At 37.9% G+C, this 24,676-nt stretch overlaps 1 protein-coding gene across 4 annotated transcripts in view; it reads right to left on the minus strand.

Annotated features, from left to right (window-relative positions):
- Nucleotides 1-13,046: 13,046 nt before the first annotated feature.
- P2RX1 (purinergic receptor P2X 1) overlaps nt 13,047-24,676 on the minus strand; it is a 96,850-nt gene continuing 85,220 nt past the window's right edge. For 3 of the 4 annotated variants that reach the window (XM_044287850.1, XM_044287852.1, XM_044287853.1), the window contains 4 exons: nt 17,245-17,310; nt 15,110-15,202; nt 14,178-14,355; nt 13,047-13,205 (listed from right to left, as the gene is read on the minus strand). In XM_044287850.1, the coding sequence (XP_044143785.1) occupies nt 14,215-14,355; nt 15,110-15,202; nt 17,245-17,310 (300 nt within the window). In that variant the 3' untranslated portion in view covers nt 13,047-13,205; nt 14,178-14,214. The remainder of the gene's footprint in view (nt 13,206-14,177; nt 14,356-15,109; nt 15,203-17,244; nt 17,311-24,676) is intronic. The other variant, XM_044287851.1, reaches the window with a different exon arrangement.

Consider the following 24,676-nt stretch of genomic DNA (forward strand, 5'->3'; position numbering starts at 1 on the left):
ATCAGCACAAAAATAAAAAACATATGGCGTTCAGAAAACCAATCCAGCACAATTTACCTTCCAAAAACCGTATGGCATTCCTTTCCTTCTGCGCCCTGCCATGTGCCCGTACAGCAGTTTACGACCACATGTTGGGTGTTTATGTAAACCGTGGAATCAGGGTAATAAATTATGAGTTTTGTTTGGCTGTTAACTCTCAATGTGTTCAAGAAAAAAAAATTATAAAATGGAAAATCTGCCAAAAATGTGAAATTTTGAAATTTAATCTCCATTTTCCTTTAATTCTTGTGGAACGCCTAAAGGGTTAACAAAGTTTTTTAAAATCAGTTTTGAGTAACTTGAGGGGTGTAGTTTCTACAATGGGGTCATTTATGGGGGTTTCCACTATGTAAGCCCCACTAAGTGACTTCAGACCTGAACTGGTCCTTATAAAGTGGGTTTTGGAAATTTTCTTAAAAATTGTAAGAATTGCTTCTAAACTTCTAAGCCTTCTAATGTCCTAAAAAAATAAAATGACATTTCCAAAATGATGCCAACATAAAGTAGACATATGGGGAATGTTAAGTAATAAATATTTTATTAGGTATGACTTTCTGTTTTAGAAGCAGAGAAATTGAAATTTGGAAAATTTTGAATTTTTCCAAATTTTGGGTAAATTTGGGATTTTTTCATAAATAAAGGTGAAATATATTGACTCAAATATATGACTGTCATGAAGTACAATGTGTCACGAGAAAACAATCTCAGAATGGCATGGATAAGTAAAAGTGTTCCAAAGCTATTACCACATAAAGTGACGCATGTCAGATTTGAAAATTTTGACCTGGACATTGGGGCATCAATGACCCTTGGTCATGAAAGGGTTAAGGACCAGGACATTTTTTGCAAACCTGACATATTTCACTTTATGTGGTGATAACTTTAACCCTTTTAATGCCAAGAGGTTTTTTTTGCATAGAAATACTATGCAGTAGCCTTGCGTCATTCACAAAAACAGGGGCTGCTGCATACATGCTCCGGCTCCTCCGATCGCCACATGGGGGAGCTGGAGCATCACCGGAAGCCCGCGCTTACGGTGTTTTACGCACTCAGATGCCATGGTCAGGATTGAAAACGGCATCTGAGGGGTTAAATGTCCGCGATCGGCAATACTGCCGGTCGCTGAAATGAGCCGCGGGAGCGGGCACCATCTTTAAAAACCCCGCCAGCGCCGTACATGTACGGCGGTGGGTGTTAAGGGGTTAAAACGCTTTTCTGAGATTGTTTTCTTGTCACATATTGCACTTCATAACAGTGGTAAATTTAAGTCAAAATATTTCATTTTTATTTATAAAAGAAATACCAAATTTACAAAAAATTTGAAAAATTAGCAATTTTCTACATTTCTCTGCTTTTAAAACAGATATCTCCTAAATTAGTTATTACTTTAAATTTCCCATATGTCTACTTCATGTTTAGATCATTTTGTAAATTACATTTTTTTTTTTGGGTTGTTAGAAGGCTTAGAAGTTTTAGAAGTGTTGGGTTGTAATATTTCAATTATGAATTATTAATTATGGTCAAAAAAATAATTAACCATAAAAGATTTAATTTATAAAATTTGTCATAAATTCTTAAAATCATGACCTGGTGAATTGTAGACAACCTAATTAATACAATTCACATCTGAGTCCGACTATTTCCTCAGATAAATAAGTTCTTTTTGACGTGAGATGACGTTAATGATAAAACATGTAGTTCTACATTACACAATAATACAAAGGTATTATAAAAATATGCAGATTTATTGGTTACAAGGTTATAAACATATATAAGTAAATAAACACAATGATACATGCAAATGAATATATATAGTGTTAATATAAAGCATTACAAGCTTAATAATACATATGAGTGGAAATAACTTGTCACATTATAACCAAGCTATTATTAGGTTACTATATCAAAATATAAACATAAATTATATACATTACTTCTGTTCAGAGAAAACCTCATGATATCAGGATGGGCATGTCTAATCCTAGACATCAATATGGAATGCTAAATACATTCCGCCCCCCTCTAACCAACTACACATCACATGACTTCAAGATGGGAAAATCCATTCAGGGATATAACTTAGAAGAGATAACTGTATCCTTCCGCCCCATCCTGGACTATTTTCACACATATAACTTTGGTAAGACTATTAAGACAAATAACAGGGATCTAGGATCTTTCCTAGACCATATCTTAAATGGGAAAGACTTGAAACAAGTCTTTCCTGTGGGAATCCATCATTTAGCTTGGCGAAGAATGTTCTATCAATATATATATATATATATATATATATATATATATAAAAAAGGAAAGCAATGGCGGCACCGGAATACAAAAAGGGTGCTAAGTCCAGGGATGTAGCAGCTTACCCCATCAATAGGAAACGAAAAAAGGACAGCACTCCAAGTAAAAGTGATGATGATTTAATCACCCATGTGCAGGCAACGTTTCAGCTCATACAAGAGCCTTTGTCAAGGCTCTTGTATGAGCTGAAACAAAGGCTCTTGTATGAGCTGAAACGTTGCCTGCACATGGGTGATTAAATCATCATCACTTTTACTTGGAGTGCTGTCCTTTTTTCGTTTCCTATATATATATATATATATATATATATATATATATACACACAATTATTTTATGCTTTGCTAGATTATGAGTCTAGATTCTTCTGCAGGTAGAATGAAGTCTCACAATATCCTAAGACTACATCTCAATTTGGAGATGATAAATTAATTAATGTATTTATTCGCCAATCTAGATGGTATAATTTCACCCACACTATCAAATTAGTCTTAATAAAATTAAATATCATTTTCTGTGTCTCTTACCAAGTCCTAGTAGAAATCTCACTTCTGCTCCTAGGAAAGCTGGGTGGTCCATCATAGCGCATCTAACCATGGCTTTCATCCTGATAGACCCCTCTAGAGAGCTCAACTTCTCCTCTCTCCTCTCCTCTTTCTTGTGTGTCTGCGTCTCCCCCCTGTGTATGGTTTATGATCACAAACTTATCAGTTAGACACACCTTCCTAATTTGGAAGTTTCCAATCATAGTCGGATGGCGTGACTATTGATGAGAAATGACATCATAACCTCACCCAGAATGCACTTTTGCTACTGTTGTAATGTCACCTACTCATACCTAGGTGGCACTGCTGTGTAAGCTATTTGCATCATAGTATAAAGGGTTAACATCTGTAAGTCTGAATAAAGGTATAATATACATTTTGACCTTAAAAGCTTTAATTCAAAGCTATAGGGATTAATTCTGACACTTGTAGCAATTAGAGACAGACCTCTAGGCGTCTCTCTGAATGTTTCTCACACTGTTTATTTGTTTATCGTAAATAACTTCAATGGCTTTGTTTTCTCAGGGATATCAGTACCTCCTCTCATACCAAAGAGGTGAATAATTGTTACAAAACACACATCTTCACAGACACTCTTTTAGAGACAAATATTCTCCTAATGAGAAATATATATAATATACTGGATACATGTTGTCTTCATCACATATAACAGTATAATATATATTATATGTTCTACTGATTGTCTTATGCTAAGGACTAAGGCTCATTAAATGAATACATACATATTATATATTTGCTTCATTGATAAATGCCTAATTGTATAGGTAATTATCACCAGCTGCATAGAGCTTATCTTTATCTTCCGTCATAAATTTAAAAGTAGATAAGAAGGCCTCTTCTCAGACTGGTACATTCATGAGAAGAATAACACTAAAAAGTAGAAACTTAACAGCCAAACAAAGCTCAATATTTATTACCCTGATTTATTACCCTGATTACCCTGATATTAACAGCCAAACAAAGCTCAATATTTATTACCCTGATTCAGTAGTTTACAGAAACAACCCCATACGTGGTCGTAAACTGCTGTACGAACACACGGCAGGGCGCAGAAGGAAAGGAACGCCATATGGTTTTTGGCAGGCAGATTTCACTGGGATAATTTTAAGCTGCCATGTCACATATGAAGATTCCCCTAGAGTAGAAACTCCAAAAAAGTGACCCCATTTTGGAAACTACGGGATAAGATGGCAGTTTTGTTGGTACCATTTTAGGGTACATATGATTTTTGGTTGCTGTATATTACACTTTTTGTGAGGCAAAGTACCAAAAAATAGCTGTTTTGGCACTGTTTTTATTTTTTTGTTTTTTACAATACCAAATATGTTTTTTTAGTGTCTCCATATTCTGAAAGCCATAGTGTTTTTATTTTTTGCGCAACAGTATTATGTAGGGGCTCATTTTGTTTGGTATGAGATGACGGTTTGATTGGTACATGCATATGACTTTTGATCGCTTGGTAATACACTTTTTGTAATGTAAGGTAATAAAAAATAGATTTTTTGACACAGTTTTTATTTTATTTATTTTATGTTGTTCGCCTCAGGGTTAGGTCATGTGATATTTTTATACAGCAGGTTGTTACATATGCAGTAATACCTAATATGTATACTTTTTTTTTATTTATTTAAGTTTTACAGAATAACAGCATTTTTGAAAACCAAAAAAATCATGTTTTAGTGTCTCCATATTTTGAGAACCATAGTATTTTTTTTATTTTCTGTGCGATTGTCTTAAGTAGGATCTAATTTTTTTGGGGGGTGAGATGACTGTTTGATTGGTATGATTTTGAGGTGCGTATAACTATTTGATCACTTGGTATTACACTTTTTGTGATGTAACAAAAAAGGATTTTTTTTACACAGTTTTATTTTATTTTTTACGGTGTTAACCTGAGGGGTTAGTTCATGTGTTATTTTTATACAGCAGATTCTTACGGACGCGGCGATACCTAATATGTATACTTTTTAAAATTTATTTAGGTTTTACACAATAACCGCAATTTTGAAGCAAAAAAAACATGTTTTAGTGTCTCCATATTTTATTTTATTTTTTTCCTGACTGTTTTATGTAGGAGCTAATGTAGGAGGTGACGGTTTTATTGGTACTATTTTGGGGTGCATACTCCTTTGTGATCGCTTGGTGTTGCACTTTTTGTGATGTAAGGTAACAGAAAAATGATTGTTTTACCAGTTTTCATTTTATTTTTCCACGCCGTTCAGGTTGGATTATGTGATATTTTTGTAGAGCAGGTCGTTACGGATGCGGCAATACCCAATATGTCTGGTTTTATTTTTTTTTTTTTTTTTGTACAATTTTATGTTTTATTTTGGGAATTGATTTTTTTTTTACTTGAAACTTTATTGTATTATTGTGAAAAACACTTTTTATTTTTTACTATTTATTTTTGTCCCACTCTGGGACTTCAACTTCTGGGGTCTGATCCCCTCTGAAATGCATTACAATACAACCTGTATTGTAATGTATTGGCTGTCAGCTTTTATACACGTAGAAGGCAAGCTCCGATGCCTATGGAAGACATCAGGCTTGCCTTCTCTGACATCGGGTCCCCACCACTGCAGCGCGGGGACCCAATGGGGAAGGGGAGGGAACCAGTACCCTCTGCAAACTGCGGCATACAAAGGGTTAATACGCTGGCATTGGTGTTTTCACCAATGACGGCGTATGCAGCAGGGGCCCGAATGTCAGGTGCTCAGCGGGGCGTGCATAACTGTTATAGGAGCCCAGGCACACCTTCTGCTGGAGCCTCCTCCAGCTCCAGCTGGCTCGGCACATGCGCACTAAGTATGGTGAGGCCAATGCCCACTGCAGGGCATACAATGCGCAAGTGCCGACCATTGACAATGCTCACCAGCCAGCCGGAGTTGAAGGAGGATCGTGACGTTGCAGTGGAGGGGGCGGGCTGGATGAAGCAAGGGGAGGTACAGGGAACAAGTCAAGAGGAGGGCTTGGGCTCCGGCTGAAGGCGTGCCTGGGTTCCTATAGAGTTATGCACACCCAAGTAAATTTCCGGCACTTTGGAAATACACAGAATGCTAAGACAGGTATGTTTTGCATTATGTCAGGCAGCACTATGTAGCCCTGGACTGGGTTACATATAGTTAGATTTGCTGACAGTTTCTCTTTAAGCCAGTACACTCTTCCCAGAATTCCATATATGATTGGGAACCCAATATAACACTCTGATAATATTAAATAACATAAAAGTCTACAACATTTGTAAGAAAAAAATATTTATTAGGCAATTATCAACAGTGTCACATTTGTTAAACATACAGATAGTGTCGACAACTATACAAAATCATGAAATGTTTACAATGAAGACAGAGAGTGATTCAGTCATTACGGGCTCATGCACACGGCCATAGTTTTGGTCTGCATCCGATCCGATTTTTTGTAGGTCGGATAGGGAATCATTCACTTTAATAGGGCCTCATTTGCACGTCCATTCCACAGCCTTGCAAAAAAAAAAAATAGAACATATCCTATTCTTGTCTATTTTGTGGCTAAAGATGGGACATCTCTACAGAAGTTAAAAAGAACTTGGGCGGGATCCATGTTTTTTGGATCTGCGATTTGCGGGCAGCAAAACACTTAAGGCCTTGTTAATGAGCCCTAGCTCTAAGAATCATGGGAAGAATGACTGCAAAAATTTACAAAAAAACAACAGTGATCACTAAAAGCAAGTCACAGTATTTAGAATGTATGTGGATCCAATGTAAAGCACAGCAAGTCAGGAGCACTGCAAGGTGAGTCTGACAACTGCTAGCTATCCCAACATCCTTATAAATATGTATACAAATTGCTTGATTTAACTTTATTTTTTTCAAAAAGGTGTGGTAAACAAGCTTAGGTACCCCCACAATTGTCAGGCTGCCCTCACACATCATAGATATTTTCCTCTCTCACCAAAATGCAAGAGTTAAGCTAACTTTAATTGAATGTGTATGGCCACTACCTGACAATAGAAAAATTATTATCAATAGAAAAAAAATATTGTTATTGTTGTTATTTGTGAATGAGCAACTACCAGCTATCAAACAGTCAATCAAGTCATTTGACCCTATTCAATTAGCATATTGTTGTCACAGACACTCCCGTGACAGGTGCCTGGAGATCAGAGAGACTGGCAACACGTAGGTTAATCTGACTTGTTCCTTGTGGATCTTTTGTGTCTGTGTTGTTTTGGTAATGACAACACCTCTTGCAGGTGTTGTTGGTTTGGTCATTTAACTTCCCCTATTTATTACTGCTTACCCCTTTTGGGGGTGCGGTTTATAGCTTCAGTTTCTGGACTCTGGGCTAGCTAGTTGTTGGATCTCGGTTGAGCTCCTGGCGCTGCCTTTGCTCCACCTGAACTTAAGTGTCGTCTTCCCTATTTGTATTTTGTTTGTTGTATTTCCCTGTCTTTTGTATCTAGGCCTGAGGGAGACTACTGTTCATCCTTCTGGTGGAGGAATAGGTTGTCTCAAGTCCTGTCACTATACCAGGGCCCTATAGGGTGTGTTAGGGCTCTAGGTTCATGTGTATTAACTTTCCTACCATTGAGGTCAGTACTGATAGCTAGTCAGGACTTGGATTAGGGTTGTTCTAGGAGGTGACCTTCTTCTTTACCCTAGTTTCCAGGCCTAGTTCCTACCCCCTTTCTTCCTGTGCTCGGTGTGGAGTTTCTCACCCACACCGCATCCGTGACAATTGTTGGAGGTAGATCCCCCATTTTGCTCCCATTTATCCTGTTTGCTTGTTGGTTCGCTGAATGCTACCCTGTTTACACTGGACAATGATGTAAAATGTGGATTCTTATTAATGTTTTGTTCAGTCGCCTTACTCTGAAAATGTGTGAATAAATTGACAATGAGGTGTTTCAATCATCACTGAGTTGTGTGGCTCTGTTTAATCAAACTGTGTAGGAACACACTTTATTGACAAGTGGAATGCCAATGGTATGCATTTCCAGGAACAATAACAGAGGATTAATACATACACATTCTTAGAAAAGAAGTATCACCACAGTTATTTACTAATACTAAAACAGACATGTCAGAAGAGATGACTAGAGATAGGCGAAGTATTGGAAAATTTGATTCGGCTGCTTCCTCTGAACTTTACAAAAAAATTCTCATTATGACTAATTATTTAGTCACTGAGCGCATTTGTTTGTAAGTAGTGGGTGTAATAACAGGGAATTGTACCCCTCAGATGCTGTGTACGTAGCTGATCGCAGATGATCATTTGACATTAATATTACAGTGCAAAATAAATAAATAACATACCTCATCTATTTGATCGCGAAGAGCCGGGTGCCATCATCTTGATTAAAGATCCAGCGCAAAATCTCGCATGGCCTGGGATGACGTCATCACGTCGGCTGGCGTGGTGCCATTATACGTTACCATGCACTGGATTTTGCGGGATCTTCAATCAAGATGGCGGCAGTCAGGTGTTCACGCTCAAATGGATGAGATAAATAAGATTTTTTTTCTTTTCTTTTTTTTTTACCGCCATTCTGGGAAAATTTGGCTTCACGGCTAATCAAATTTTTCATGAAATTTGGATCGAAGCGCACTTCATGGACTACGATTCGCTCAACACTAGAGATGACAGATCTTCGATACAGGGGTCCTCATTTTAGGACAATTCTTTCTTTTTAGAAAGGGCTCTTGACAATAAGTTGATCACAAAGTGTCCCCTTGATGGGTCCCCTGTGACTAACTGTAATTTATGGGGAGACCTTGCAGTAAGTGTTCAACTTCCCTGCAGCACTACCATGTAGTGCTTAAGATCAATGGTTTGTCTGTCAACTAGAGGACATGTCTTCCAGAGCAAGTTATGCTTTGCATAACCATTCTGCATTCTGGCCAAGAGCTGTAGATCCTGAACAGAACACCCACACATTCGAATTGTATAATAGGGTATATAAGAGTGCAATCGGCAGGCAGCATGTTATAGAGCAGATATATAGTTTTGTGGGAAAAGATTCAGTAAAACGTGTAATTTATTTAAATCTTTACGGTTTGAGTGCTTAGGAGTCATGTGGGCAGTCCTACTACGGGACTAAGAGCTAGCTCTGCATGACTAAGCATACAGAGATAGCTGTCAACCAGTAAACATGACATCCTACATGACTCCTAAACATAGAAAGAGCAAAGATTTAAATTAATAAATTGCAAGTTGTAGTGAATCTTTTCCCACAAAACAATATATATGCTCTATAACAATGCTGCCTGCAGATTGCATGGCATTTTCATGGCGATGGGTCCCCCTCTTCAAGAAGGGAATCACTGAGGTGATAAGAGCTGCCACATACTGTATGCCCATTAGCAAATGTAGAGCTTCTCAACTAGATCCCTGATTTGGCACTTTCAGGGAGTCTTTAGAAGCTGGAATTGTATCTACTGTTTCAGCATTATTTGAGAATTTTAGGTTTGCTATAAATGGACAGAATTCCTATTGATTTTACTGTTGAAACTACAATATAGCATAGATTCTCTACAAAAACTATTGCGTAATTTTTATAATAACCAGAACCGTATGTCATATAGCATTTCTAGTATCGGAAAAAAAGAACAGATCAAATTTTTGGCACTTAAGTTTTATAAATATACTACAAATAAATAAAAAAAGCTAAAGAAACATAATTTAAAGGGAACCTGTCACCAGTTTTATGGTGTCCTAACTAAGGGCAACATAAATAAATGACTGATTCTCTTAGCAAAATGTTGGGTCACTTTCTTTAATTGACCCAGGCAATCTGCCAACATCTTGTATTGAAAAGCTCCAGCTGATAATGATGAGTTATGAATATTCATGAGCTCCTGACTTTCCCCGCCCACCTGCTGCTGAATGACAGTTATTTTCCATATGAATCAGCAGCAGATGGGCAGGTGAGTGGCTAAAGCTCTGAATTAAATATACGCTGGACTCAAATCAGCTCATTAGCATGCGGCATGCAGCATCTTTGTGTGTATATTATGAGGTAACCATCTGTCACACCAGTAAGTGAATACATCTAAGGCACTTTTTAGTAGTTCATGATTGTATATAATTAGTTAGATTATAATCAAATATCCACATGACAGGTTCCCTTTAACATTGCCCTTAATAATACATTGCCCAGCAATGGTGGTGCCTTAATTCGCTAATAATAAAACTATATATACTGTAGGAAGGTGCAAGGGACCATCGTTGACGGAAGGTATGTGTCACCGAGGTTCCTGGCCTTGGTGGAGTAAGAGCCAGTTTTAATGTGTCAGCAGAAGTTTCTGTTTGACACCTTGCTATTTAGTATAGCTGTAATAGCTGATCCAGGACGGCTCTTACTGGGAGTAGTCAAAGTGCTGGGTGGGTGACTACTCCCAACATTCCAGGCCGGGTCTTGACTGGCCTATATAAAAAAAACAGCAAGCAGTGTCAGCTGGTGGTAATTACCTCTCTCTCTGGCAATCGCTGGATTGGGATGAGCCATGTGCTAGGCTGGAGGCCTGAGTTTGGGAGGCTTTTGTCTTGAGCAATGCCAATCGGGTGTGAACTAACACCTAGGATAACAGGTGACTCTTTTGCTGTATGAACGAACACCAAAACTGTTGTATTGTTTTGTTGCCATAAGTGTGAATAAAACACTGAAGTTTTTGAGTTACAAACTGGTTTTTGCCTGTATACTGCGTCCACTTGTCCTGTCTACCAGAGCGAATCTCCACAATATAATATACAGGTGAAACTCGAAAAATTAGAATATCGTGCATTTATTTCAGTAATGCAAATTAAAAGGAATTGCATTAATGCAGATTAAAATTTTAATTTTGTGAAAAGGTTCAATATTCTAGGCTCAAAGTGTCACACTCTAGTCAGCTAATTAATCCTTATCCCCTGAGCAAAGGGTACCTGAGATTGTGACTTTGGGGTTTTCATAAGCTGTAAGCCATAATCATCCAAATTATAACAAATAAAGGCTTGAAATATCTCACTTTGCATGTAATGAGTCTATCTCATGTTAGTTTCACCTTTTAAGTTGCATTAGTGAAATAAATTAACTTTGCACGATATTCAAATTTTTCGAGTTTCACATGTAGTTTTTTTTAGCTTTATAACGTTTTTGCTAAGATGAAAGAAAGAAATTTCAATAAAAAAAGAGACACTTCTGAATATAAAGTACAGGGGACTTTAGTTTGCATATTTCAGTTTTTTATAATTAATGCTGGTGGCGCTCCCATCGAAAGCAACAGGCCTCTGCGTGCCCCATGGATGATATCTTCTGACAAACTGTATTCTTATGACTTTTCAGATGATAACTTAAGTACATCTTAATATAGGATAATAATTAAAGGGATTGTCCAGGATTTTTAAGCAATTGCCTATCCTCAGAATAGAACATTACTAGCTGATTACTGTGGGTCTGACATCCTGCACCCCCGACGATCAGCTGGTCTTTGCAGCTCCGTCAATGAAAGTTAGCGCTGGAGCTACACAGCACCGTCAACAATGTAGTGTTGTGAGCTTGCTACTACAGCATTGCGCCCATTAACTTTAATGGAAGCAGCACTGTAGTAGTGAGCTCCTGCCTCTAGGATGTTGCTGGTGCTGTATAGCTTTGGGGTTCACTTGTGTAGATGGTGCTACACAGACAAGATGATCGGCAAAGGTGTACAGTGTCAGCTAGTGATGGCCATCGCTTAAAAAGCCATAGACAACCCCGTTAACTGTCAAAATTTTCTTGAATAAATATCAACTGGGACTAGTCTCAACAGTGGATGACAAGGTGATACAATATACCTCTAGCATTAGTATGAAAAAAATATAATTTATGGTAAAACTCTGTAACCTTGGATACATGTTAACATGGCATCAGGCCTAACGAGTTCTAAACAATTGCTCTTAAAGGGAACCTGTCAGGAAATCCATACTGCCTGAACCACGGACAGCATGGAATCCTGATGGGCTCCCTTTAAAACACCATGATTTAAAAACAAGTTAGGAATGGGAAGAAGAGTTATCTGGGCAGTGTCCCACTTGCTCTGCCCTACCTGGCTTGGCTTGCTCAGTCTCTCCTTATCTGTGTATACGGAGAGACCTGTCGATCAAGCTGCACCTGGTAGGAAGAAGCTGGATGGAAACAACACCTATGACTCTTCTCCCAATTCACCACTCCCCACTCTATAATAAGGGAGTCTGTTAAGATGTCATGCTGCCCAAGGTTCAGGCATCATACATTTCCTGACAGGTTCCCTTTAAAAATCACACATTGTGTGATAAATAGTGTAGTATGTAGTTCAACTAAGTGAAAGCTATGACAAAAGTCTGATGTTTTAAGGGGGTAAGTTGTGAAGATATAAACCTTTGGAGATGCAGCACCCTCCCTTTCCTGGAAGTGAGAATTTTAGCTGTTTAATGAGACTGTTAGAGTATATTCACATGCATCAGATTTATTGCTTTCCACCAAACCATTAATAGACCTGATTTTCCGTCATTGAAATTTATGCAACAAAATTCCAGTTGTGTATGTACCCTTATTGGTTTTTTTTAATAGTAGTCAAGAAAGGCAATCATCCAAGCATTGTGGCTCTTTAACGTTCACAGCAGAGTCTTCTTATGCTCCTTACATCATCTACAATAGGTTATGCTCTTCCTCACTTAAACATATTCCCTGATACAGTGTCTCTACTTATATCTTTCCCTCATAATGTCTAGTGCCCCTTAAATCTGAATGCTCTAATCTATGGACCATTATAACCACAAAGTGAGAAGTTCTCTACATTACATGTGAACTGTGACTGTGCATTGCCCATTATGAAGTATAAATTATAAAAACGCTGACATGTTTGCTATTAAATTCTGAAATCTATCCACATCACTGCTATACTCATCATCTAGAGGATGGGCCTTTTTATTTTACCACCTGAAAATTTATAGAGAACCTAAATTATGGCCTAAATTACTATAAACCTAAAAACAACTCAAAGGTTAAAGATTTGTGTGGAACATCATAGACAACATGTATATTTGATTGTATTCTAATTGCTGTTTTGAACCATGGTTGTTTTTAGATCTTGAACTGAATTGTTATAATAGTCTCAATTGCTTTGGTGGTGGATATTATATCTTATCACAGAGTATTATACAGTATAATATGGGCAGTCAAATTAGTTTTTTTAATGAAGGCATTCTAGAGGGCATTTATGACAATTGTTTATAAAACCATATTGAGGATGCAGCAAGCACTGGTTGTAGGTCCAAATAACAAATCCATGAAGTATTTGGATAATGACTTCCTTTGTTGCATTTCTGTAAAAATACAATATGAGCCATTACTTTGTTTGACATTTTTTTTATCACTTCAAGTGTTCTGTTTTATTTACTTTAAATAATGTAAAGATTCTTTAAAACCTACTTTACATTAAAGCTGACATTGCATAAATAGAACCAATGAACTATGGTTTTTGTAAATCGTCTTTTACATTTGCCGACTTACCTGTGTTTAACTGTTTATATGCCAGATACAAAATATATAGCACCCATAGATGCACTGAACCAAACCTGCAGTACTAGAGGAATCTTCTAGTAGAACGACAAGATGTCTAGGTGCTAAACAATCATTGATTCTACTTATATAATATCAGCTATTGATTAAAGTGAAAGCTAATAAATCAATCAACTTTATTGTATAACATTACTGATGAAAATTAAAGCCAAGTTAAAGGGGTTCTATGGCTATTTCACCTAATGTGTAGTTGTTACTAATTTGTGGATGGAAGATCTTTTACATAGTACTTATCCCTGGCTCCACTGATGACTCTGCCGGCCAGGTCCTGACCAGATGTAGCTGCTTCTTTTCCTGTTCAGTTGCATTGTAAATGGAACACTAAACGAAGCACCACATACAGTCAGGACCTTGGCGGAAGACCCACAGCTAGTCCGGGCAACGTATAGATGGCAGCATAAGCAGAGCCAGGGATGGGTACTTCCATAGTAACACAGTAACAACTACACCTTATGAGAAATGAACAGAGAACCCCTGTAAAGGTGAAAATTAAACATAATATTTTCAAAGTAGCATTCATACATTGCAATACACAATTTACAATTTTGTCTGGAAACCATACAAATCCAGTTATACAATATCTTCTTTTTTCATTGTGCAAAATCTGGATTTTAGTTGAAAAAACAAACAAACGGAATAATAAAAATAAGGAAGTAATATTTGATTAAGCAGCTTATAAATGTTATTCTAATCACAGTATACTTGCTGATACATACCTTGTGCTTTTTTTTAGAAATGTTATACTTCTTTCTATTAACTGGTCACTGCTGTTTCTGGAACCTCAGAGCCCTGTGAATTCTCATGTTGTAAATTATTAGCATAAGGTGAGCTGTCTTCTTTGCTTACCGTTTTCTGAAATAAGCAGAGGCAAAGCGAACAGACTGTATTTTTGTACTGTTAAAAAAGGAATCAATAGGTCTAAATGATGTAACTCTAGTTCTAAACATGTTTTCATAAATTAATAGTATAGATGAATATAAGAAATGTTGTAATATGTCTTATTAAAGAATTATGCTTCCTCCTGTGCTTGTCATGCTTCTTTCCTCCACCTCCTTCCCTTCATTTATCTCTTGTGGCACCCATCTTTTGTCTCTAGCCTCACACACGAAAGTCTATGGAGAGTGGAGGAGGGATGAGGGGGCTGCTGCCAGCTAATAAGTGATTTATGACCTCACTATGAACAGTGGTAGATCTTTAAAAAAACAGGTATAGTAGAGTCAAAAGTGCTAAGTGTAGCAGAGCTAATAAATGGCATTTTGTATGTCTCTCAAACAGCAGCCTCCTCCTCCCCCTCCTCTATCTATAGACGTCAACTTTAAAAGCAGAATAGAGCATAGCAGACCGATAAAAGTTATTTTCTTTTATAAGATATATTACAATGTTTCTTATATTCACATACATTATTCATGTTTTAGAATTGAAGCAATGCTTTAACCATTAGAGTACTTATCATGTTCTCAGCTTTGGAGCACAAGGCAGGAACTTTTTTAACACATTGGGGCCTCTGGTCAAACATTTCATAAGTGTTCCCAGATGACAAGAGAATTACAGAGTGATGATTTTGTTTGACTTATATACTGTAGATGTAAGATAGTATGGGACAGAACTCTCCAGCTGTGGAAATGCGTACATTTAGTGGAAGAGATACCTTTGTAGTTTTAGTATACTTGAATTTTTTCTCCTTGTAGTAATTTCTTTTTGGAAGTACATGTAGTAACATTAAGTCACAAACAACCGTGGCCTAAAAAACAAAGTCACAGAGATTAAAATAAAAGTCTGAATTATACATAATAAAACAGCAGCATAGGGATCTACTGCATCTTTACCAACTTTTTCTATGAGAGTGAAAACCCTTTAACTCATGAGTGTCACATTGTGGCACTATACACTATATAGAAGGGAATAATGCTTTGTTCTGGTCATTATTTACGTGTTAAAACTGATGATATTTATATTCTTTATTTATATTCTTAATTTACATTTGGATTGGCATAGTGAATACTATACTATGTAGCAGGCAGCTAGACCATGTAAAAGATTCAAGACTCTGTAGCACAGTGAAAAAAACTTTCTTTACATCATAAATATTTTGATGGTACTGGTTAGAAGCTAAGAACCTCTGTTGCCTCTTGTATTCTTTTGCCACTTTTTTTTTATTCATTGAGGTCCAGCAGCAACACATCTGTTACTGGATATTGAGGCAGCAATATAAACCATATAGGGTCAGATTGGAAGTAAGAATCAGACCTGGCTAACAAAATAACCCACTCAAGTACATAGTGAATGTATGCTCTTGCTTTGTACAAGCATATATACACAGACATTTACTAATATGCATGCATATATATGAGCAGACTTTCATACACAGTACATACACATATTAATATCAAATTTACTGCATATGTGCAAATATATACTGTACATACACATATTCATTAAGTACAAGTAGGAATACATGTATTCAAAAGAATAGCAGAAAGTCCCCCTGGCTCATGGTCTCATTATACTTCTAGACTGCTGTAGACACCGTCGCTGCTGCCTACTTACACTACTTTAGGCAAAAAGTTTACAGTATTTGGCTATTTTACTTTAACTCCACTCTTTTAGCTAGGTAGAGAAAGTTTTTTTTTTTTTTTTTTTTTTTACAGTATTTTTACTTCCTACCTTCCCGTAGTTATAACTTTTAAATTTTTCCGTTCACATAGCGTATGAGGGCTTGCTTTTTGCAGGACAAGTTGTCTTGTTGTACTTTCTAATGGAACCATTTAATATTGCATACAATGTAGTGGGAGTTCCAAATGGGGTGGAATTGGAAAAAAATGCAATTCTGCCACAGCTTTATATTTTACCTTGTTTATTTTACATTGTTCCCTATGTGGTAAAACTGGCCTGTTACCATCATTCTCTGGGTCAGTACGATTACATTTATATAGTTTTTTTGTGTTTTAATACTGAAAAAATTAAAAATTAATTATTTTCATGCCATATTCTGATCCTCATAACTTTTATATAGGTTTGGAGCTGTATGAGGGCTCATTTTTTGCAAGATGCTCTATATGTTTTTAATAATACCATTTTGGAGTGTGTATGACTTTTTGATCACTTTTTATTCAATGAAGCAGCAGGCACTTAACGGCTATGGGGCTGACTTAGACAGCCTTGTCCTCTCAGCGACTGTTATTGTTTTGCTGACTTCAAATGAGCAGTTCAAAGTCAAGGAGTCCAAACAGGTTCTTGCACAGGGGCCCTTGGTTCATGGTATCTGCCCCCATGTAAGCTACTGTTATACCACAATTGTGTCACATCACAGGTAAAGTACTGGGACTTCACAACTGTGCTTCATTCACATGCGCTGTCGTGACACCATAAGTGGGTTTCTGTCGAGTGAACTGCTGTGACTTCACAAGTGGGTTTTATACCAGCTGTTGAGACATAAGAGGTGTGGTTCCAACAGGTATAATACTGTGACATCACAAGCAAGTAGTACTCAGGCGGGCAGCTGTACCATTACAACTGTTTCTATAAGGTACGTGGGTTTCAGAAAGGTAACCCACTAGATTTCTATGCAATGTTATTTTTATTAGTATAGGCATGACATAATACATAAATAATGTTTTATTATTGCCTTTTGTTTCTAATTTTATAAATGCCAGAAACGTGTGATGTAGCCATGGTCCTAATATTGCTGAATATGTGTGTATATATAGCAGGTATATACATGATGTAGACACATGGATAAACACTGCTAACATGACACACTGTGAAACAGATTTGTAAACTTACCACACCAAAAATACCAATTCCTGAGCCGATTGTCGTCATTGTTGGAATTATATCAAATTTTCCTCCCTGTAAAATAAATATTGGAGATATTGTTTAGTATGTACACATCCGTAAGTTGTTTCCCTTGCCGTAGATGACTACCAATTGACTTTTTTTTGTGTGTGGACTGCTAAAGCTCACTGGGGGAGGTTTATCAAAACCAGTGTTTTCTATCCCCTGTGTAGTCAAAGGATATGCTTAATTTATGCCTTGTCATGAATTAAGTACATCCTACAGCAGTCCGTGCGCTAGTATGAAATCCTGACCTTGTAGCTGGTGTAGATTTCAGTCATTGTTTACACCACAAAACTGGAGTAAATGATGATATCCCTGCCCACACCATGCTCCTTTAAAAAAAAAAACTCCATTTCCAAAAATTTAGTGCAATTTTTTATGGTAGTTTTTAGGTGTAACATGACCCACAATGCAAGTCAATGGGGACGGATCCATTTTCTCTGACACAACCTGACACAATAGAAAACGGATCCGTCCCCCATTGACTTTCAATGGAGTTCATGACGGATCCGTCTTGGCTATGTTAAAGATAATACAACTGGATCCATTTATAACGGATACAGATGGTTGTATTATCAGTAACTGAAGCGTTTTTGCTATACCCTGCCGGATCCAGCAAAAACGCTAGTGTGAAAATAGCCTAACAATTACATCCACAACCAGTCCCCTCCTAACATCTCTGATCTGCTTTCTCAATACATCCCCACGCGTAATCTCAGCTCCTTACAGGACCGCCTTCTTTGTACCCTTTTCTATTCTTAGCACAATTGACTACAAGATTTCCTACGTGCATCTCCTATACTTTGGAACTCGCTACCCCAGCACATCAGAGGCTCCCCCAACGTCCAAACATTCAAAAGTAACCTGAACACCCACCTGTTCAGGAAAGCTGCAATGAGCATGCTGTCACGACACAGCCAATTGAGCAGCATTTACCTCCACCTACTATGTTCTTCTTCCTTCCCTTGTAGATTGTAAGCTCTTGCGGGCAGGGTCCTCCCCCCTTCTGTACCAGTCTGTTAATAGATCTTTCTTTTTTGTATTTTATATTGTGTATGTGTAACCCCCTCTTGATGTACTGCACCATGGAATTAACCCCTTAAGGACCCATGACGTACAAGTACATAATTTCTTTAAGGAACTTAAAGATCCATGACGTACATGTACTTCATGGTGATCGGGCGAGTGCAGGAGCTGCGCCCGCCCGATCAGCGTCAGAGGTCCGGCAGTCCCTGATAGCCGGACCCCTGCTGCAAGCGTCAGCATCTGTGAAATCACCGATGCTGGTGCATTAACCCTTGATGTCCTGCAGTCAGTGCTGACTGCGATGACGGGTGGGGATCGGAGCTGCCATCGGGTCCCTGTGCTGCTGTGACAGGGACCCAATGGCATGGAAGGCAGCGCGATGCCTTCCTTAGGCATCGAGGCTGCCTTCTGGGGAAGAGCCTGTGAGATCAAGCGCCCTGGATCTCACAGGCAGGAAGCTGTATGTGTAATATACACTGTATTACACATACAGCCAATGCATTCCAATACAGAAGTATTGTAATGCATTGTAAAGGGTATCAGACCCCCAAAAGTCCCAAAGTGGGACAAAAAATAAAGTAAAAAAGAGTAAAAATAAATAAATTCTCCCCCCCAAAAAATTTAAGTTTCAAGTAAAAAAAAAGTAATTTTCCCCAAATAAAGTAAAAAAAGGGAAAAATAGGAAAAAAAAGAAAAGTAGAGATATTAGGTATCGCCGCGTCCGTATCCACCAGCTCTATAAACATATCACATGACCTAACCCCTCATATGAACACCGTAAAAGATAAAAAAACGAAACCATTTTTTTGTCACTTTACATAACTAAAAGTACCAAGCGATCAAAAAGGCATATGACCGACAAAAAAGTACCAATCTAACCGTCACCTCATCCCGCACAAAATGATCCTCTACCTAAGACAATCGCCACAAAAATAAAAAAAAATATGGCTCAGAATATGGAGACACTAAAACATTGTTTTGTTTTAAAAATGCTGTTATTGTGTAAAACGTAAGTAAATAAAAAAAACTATGCATATTAGGTATTGCCGCGTCCGTAAGAACCTGCTCTATAAAAATATCACATGATCTAATCCCTCAGATGAACATCTTAAAAAAATGTAATAAAAATGGTGTAAAAAAAGCAATTTTTTGTCACCTTACATCACAAAAAATGTAATAGCAAGCGATCAAAAAGTCATATGCACCCCAAAATAGTGCCAATCAAACCGTCATCTCATCCCGCAAAAATCGTACCCTACCTAAAATAATTACCCAAAACTGAAAAAACTATGGCTCTCAGAATATGGAGACACTTAAAACATGATTTTTTTTTGTTTAAAAAATTATATTATTGTGTCAAGCTTAATTAAATAAAAAAAGTATACATATTAGGTATTGCCACATCCGTAACGACAGGCTCTAGAAAAATACTACATGACCTAACCCCTCAGATGAACACCGTAAAAAAATACAAATAAAAACTGTGCAAAAAAATTCAATTTTTGTCACTTTACATCACAAAAAGTGTAATAGCAAGCGATCAAATAGTCATACACACCCCAAAATAGTGCCAATCAAACCGTCATTTATTCCCACAAAAATCATACCCTACCTAAGATACTGTAATCGCCTAAAAACTGAAAAAACTATGGCTCTCAGACTATGGAGACATTAAAACATTATCTTTTTGTTTAAAAAATTAAATCATTGTGTAAAACTTACATTAATAAAAAAAAGACATGTAGACATATTAGGTATTGCCGCGTCCGTAATAACCTGCTCTATAAAAATATCACACGATCTAACCCCTCAGATGAATACCGTAAAAATAATAAAATAAAAAAAACTGTGTAAAACCTTACACCTTACATCTCAAAAAGTGTAATAGCAAGCGATCAAAAAGTCATATGCACCCTATAATAGTACCAATCAAACAGTTATCTCATCCCGAAAAAAATAAGCCCCTACACAAGACAGTCGCTCAAAAAATAAATAAAACTACGGCTTTCAGAAATGCTTTGTTATGCTTTGTCATATTTGGTATTGTCGCGTTCGTAACAACCTGCTCTATAAAAATATCACATTAACTAACCTGTCAGATGAATTTTGTAAATAACAAAAAATAAAAACGGTGTTACCTTGCCTCATAAAAAGTGTAATATAGAGCAACCAAAAATTATATGTACCCTAAAATAGTACCAACAAAACTGCTACCTTATCCTGTCGTTTCCAAAATGGGGTCACTTTTTTGGAGTTTCTACTCTAAGGGTGCATCAGGGGGCTTCAAATGGTACATGGTGTCAAAAAAACTGTCTAGCAAAATCTGCCTTCCAAAAACCATAAGGCGTTCCTTTCCTTCTGTGCAATGCCGTGTGCCCATACAGCAATTTACAACCACATATGGGGTGTTTCTGTAAACTACAGAATCAGGGCCATAAATATTGAGTTTTGTTTGGCGTTTAACCCTTGCTTTGTAACTGGAAAAAATGGATACAAATGGAAAATCTGCCAAAAAAGTTAAATTCTGAAATGTCATCTCTATTTTCCATTAATTCTTGTGGAGCACCTAAAGGGTTAACAAAGTTTGTAAAATCGGTTTTGTATACCTTAAGGGGTGTAGTTTCTAAAATAGGGTAACTTTTTGGAGTTTCTACTCTAGGGGTGCATCAGGGTGGGTTCAAATGGAACATGGTGTCAAAAAACCAGCCCAGCTAAATCTGCCTTGCAAAAACAGTATGGCATTCCTTTCCTTCTGCACAATACCGTGTGCCCGTACAGCAGTTTACGACCACATATGGGGTGTTTCTGTAAACTACAGAATCAGGGCCATAAATATTGAGTTTTGTTTGGCTGTTAACCCTTGCTTTGTAACTGGAAAAAATTGATTCAAATGGAAAATCTGTCAAAAGAGTGAAATCTCTATTTTCCATTTTCCATTAAAGGGTTAACAAAGTTTGTAAAAATCAGTTTTGAATACCTTGAGGGTTGTTGTTTTTAAAATGGGGTCATTTTTGGGTGGTTTCTATTATGTAAGCCTCACAAAATGACTTCAGATCTGAACTGGTCCTGAAAAAGTGGGTTTTAGAAATTTTCTGAAAAATTTCAAGATTTGCTTCTAAACCTCTAAGTCTTCTAATGTCCCCAAAAAATAAAATGGAATTCACAAAATGATCCAAATATGAAGTAGACATATGGGGAATGTAAAGTAATAACTATTTTAGGAGGTATTACTATCTATCATAAAAGTAGAGAAATTGACATTTTAAATTTAAATTTTTTCAAATTTTTCGTAAATTGGGAATTTTTTTATAAATAAAAATAACAATTTTAACTAAATTTTACCACTATCATGAATACAATACATGACAAGAAAACAATCTCAGAATGTCCTAGATAAGTAAAAGCGTTTTAAAGTTATCACCACATAAAGTGACACATGTCAGATTTGCAAAAAAATTGCCTGGTCCTTAAGGTAAAAAATGGCAGGGTCCTGAAGGGGTTAATGGTGCTTTCAAATAAATAATAATAGCGGGAAGATACATTTCTGCCCAGGTACAACCTGGACATGCTGTACCCACTGATGCTGTATCATATTGCTAATATTCAATGGCTAACATTTATTTGCAATAAAATTGTAAGATATTTAAACCTTTCACATCCAGTGATGCTTAGTGCCTTGATGCCCAGAGCAAAATTTCACCTTTAATAATGCAGTATTTTTCTTATTTAAAGGGGTTCTGCAGTTTTTTTTTAACTGATGATCTATCTTCGGCGGGGGTCCGACACCCGGGGCCCCTGCCGATCAGCTGTTTGGGAAGGCAGCGGTGCTGGTAGTAGTGCCGCGGCCTTCTCATTGTTTACCGCATGCCCAGTGAGGTCACAACTAGTATCACTGGCCTGGGCGCGGCTAAGCTCCATTCAAGTGAACAGATTAGCTCCGCCCAGGCTACTGATGCTAGTCATGACGTCACTGTGCCTGCGGTAAACATCGCCTTCTCAAACAGCTGATCCGCAGGTGTCCTGGGTGGATAGATTATCAGTTAAAAAAAAACTGCGGAACCCTTTTAAGCTGAGGTCATTTTTATAAATGGGAAATTGCATTTTCCTTACTTTGAAGGTACAGGGTGTCCCACAAAAATGTAGCCCGTCTCCATCGATAGTAGGACAAGATGAACGACCAAGTGGATTGTTTTTTTAAATTACTCACAAGTCATAAAAGATGCTGAGAGTGGTCCCCGTTAATGACACTGCGGATCAAAAGCCAATTTTCTGGTCGTGAAGTGGTGTTTCGTGAGTCAAATAGGGATTTTCAGAGGACCAGAACCTCGTATTCTGGGAATTTACTTGACTTGATCACCTGATAAATGAAACCAAGCTTTGTCCATCATGACTGACAGAAATGGGTCCAAATGTCTGTCAGCAATCATAGTCAGCAACCAAGTCCAGTAATTTACGCATTTAGCTTTGTCAGACTCTTTCATTTACTGCACACACGTTCTTCGGTACGGTTTCAGGTTCAGAGATTTCAGCATTTGCTGACACGTCGTTTGTGATATACCAATTTGCTGTGACAGTCTTCAAGTTGATTTTTGGGGACTACTTGCAATCTGCTGCTGAATTTCATTTCATGCACAACTTGAGCCATCCTGATCGATGGAGGCCTTGGTTTCTTCAACAGAGCCAGTTTGATTCCATTTCCGAACCAGACTCTGAATACCACGTTTAGCTGGTGGTTTTGTTCTGGGATAGTTGTCGGCAAAGGTGTCTTGCGTTTCCTTAATTGATCTGCTTCGCACATAGCCTTCCACAATCACTATTCGCTATTCCAGGGAGAACACCATCTTTCTGACACAATAGGCCACTTTTATCAAACTGAATAATAAATCAGTCTTAGTTGCCCATAGCAACCAATCATAGCTCAGCTTTCAATTCCTACAGGGCTCTGCAAAAATGAAAGCTGAGCTCTGAATGGTTGCTATGGACAATTAAGACAGATCTGGAGATATTGGAGGTGGGCTACTTTTTTGTGGGCCACCCTGTAGTTTAGTCATTAACTAATTTTTAACCCATGAAATGAATCCTCTAATACTCTAGCCTAGCAATGCAAACTATGTGTACAGCATCCACATTTACTGTGCACATGTGAGTGCACCTAGTCTTTGGTGTAAATTGCACAAAAAGTGGCACAATTTGGTGCATCTAAATTTAGAGAAAGTATCTGTGCCTGGTCTGAAAACGGACATGGCTTAAAAGGGGAGGGACGTGCTCACAATTCTGGCATTAAATTCTGTCTCAAATTAAGCCAACCAATACTTTGTATAGAGTTAAGTGTCTCTCCCTGCACCAGATTTATCATCCAAACTGAGCCACTGTGGTGCAGCTCTAGGTAGTTTGTCTAAGATTATGACTCCAGTGTGAATTCTGGCAGAGAACAGCATGCAGGAATTCACTGGATCCAGCAATACCGGATGCGGACTGAATGTCCGCCAGCACCATTAAATATAATGGGGTACGCATTCCAGCAGACAAGCGGAGGACCAGCTGGACACAAACCCCTGCATGCTGCAGTTTGTGTCCGTCTGATTCTCTGCTTGTCTGCTGGAACATCCATGCCAGAGTTTCACACCCGAGGTGTGAAACTAGCCTTAAAAAATCTGTCCCAGTGTTTAAAGGGGTTGTCCGGGTTCAGAGCTGAACCCAGACATACCCATATTTTCACCCAGACAGCCCCCCTAATATGAGCATCGGAGCATATCATACTCCGATGTTCTCCTTTGCCCTGTCCTGAATCGTGCAGGGCAAAGGCATTTTATGGAGTTCTGGCGACGTCCCCGGCTTTCCATTGGGACTGCCAGGCGGAGGCTTCCGCCCAGCAATGAGTCCGGTGACGTCACCGGCACTGATGGGCGGGCTTTAGCGCTGCCCTAGCCTGTAAAACGGCTAGGGTAGCACTAAAGCTGGCCCATCAGAGCTGGTGACGTCACCAAATACACTGGTGGGTGGAAGCCTCCACATAGCAGTGTACCAAAGTAAACAAACAAGCCTTTGCTCTGTGCAATCCAGTGCAGGGCAAGGGAGAGCATCGGAGCATGAAATACTCTGATGCTCATATCACAGGGGCCGGAGGGGTGAAAATGTGGGTATGTCCGGGTGCAGCTCTGAACCTGGACAATCGCTATAATGTGTCACCTCAAAAAACTTGATTTTAGTTTTACATGTTTCTCTCTCAGATATTTTTTTTTAAATCAAAAGTAGATACAAAAGTAGTGTGGGGTAGATCATTAACCTTCGTTTTTTTGCTGACTGTTTACGGTAATGTATATTCTGTGTGATATAACTGTATGAATGCTTG

Source organism: Bufo gargarizans, chromosome 3 (assembly GCF_014858855.1).
Source record: "Bufo gargarizans isolate SCDJY-AF-19 chromosome 3, ASM1485885v1, whole genome shotgun sequence".
Taxonomy (NCBI): domain Eukaryota; kingdom Metazoa; phylum Chordata; class Amphibia; order Anura; family Bufonidae; genus Bufo; species Bufo gargarizans.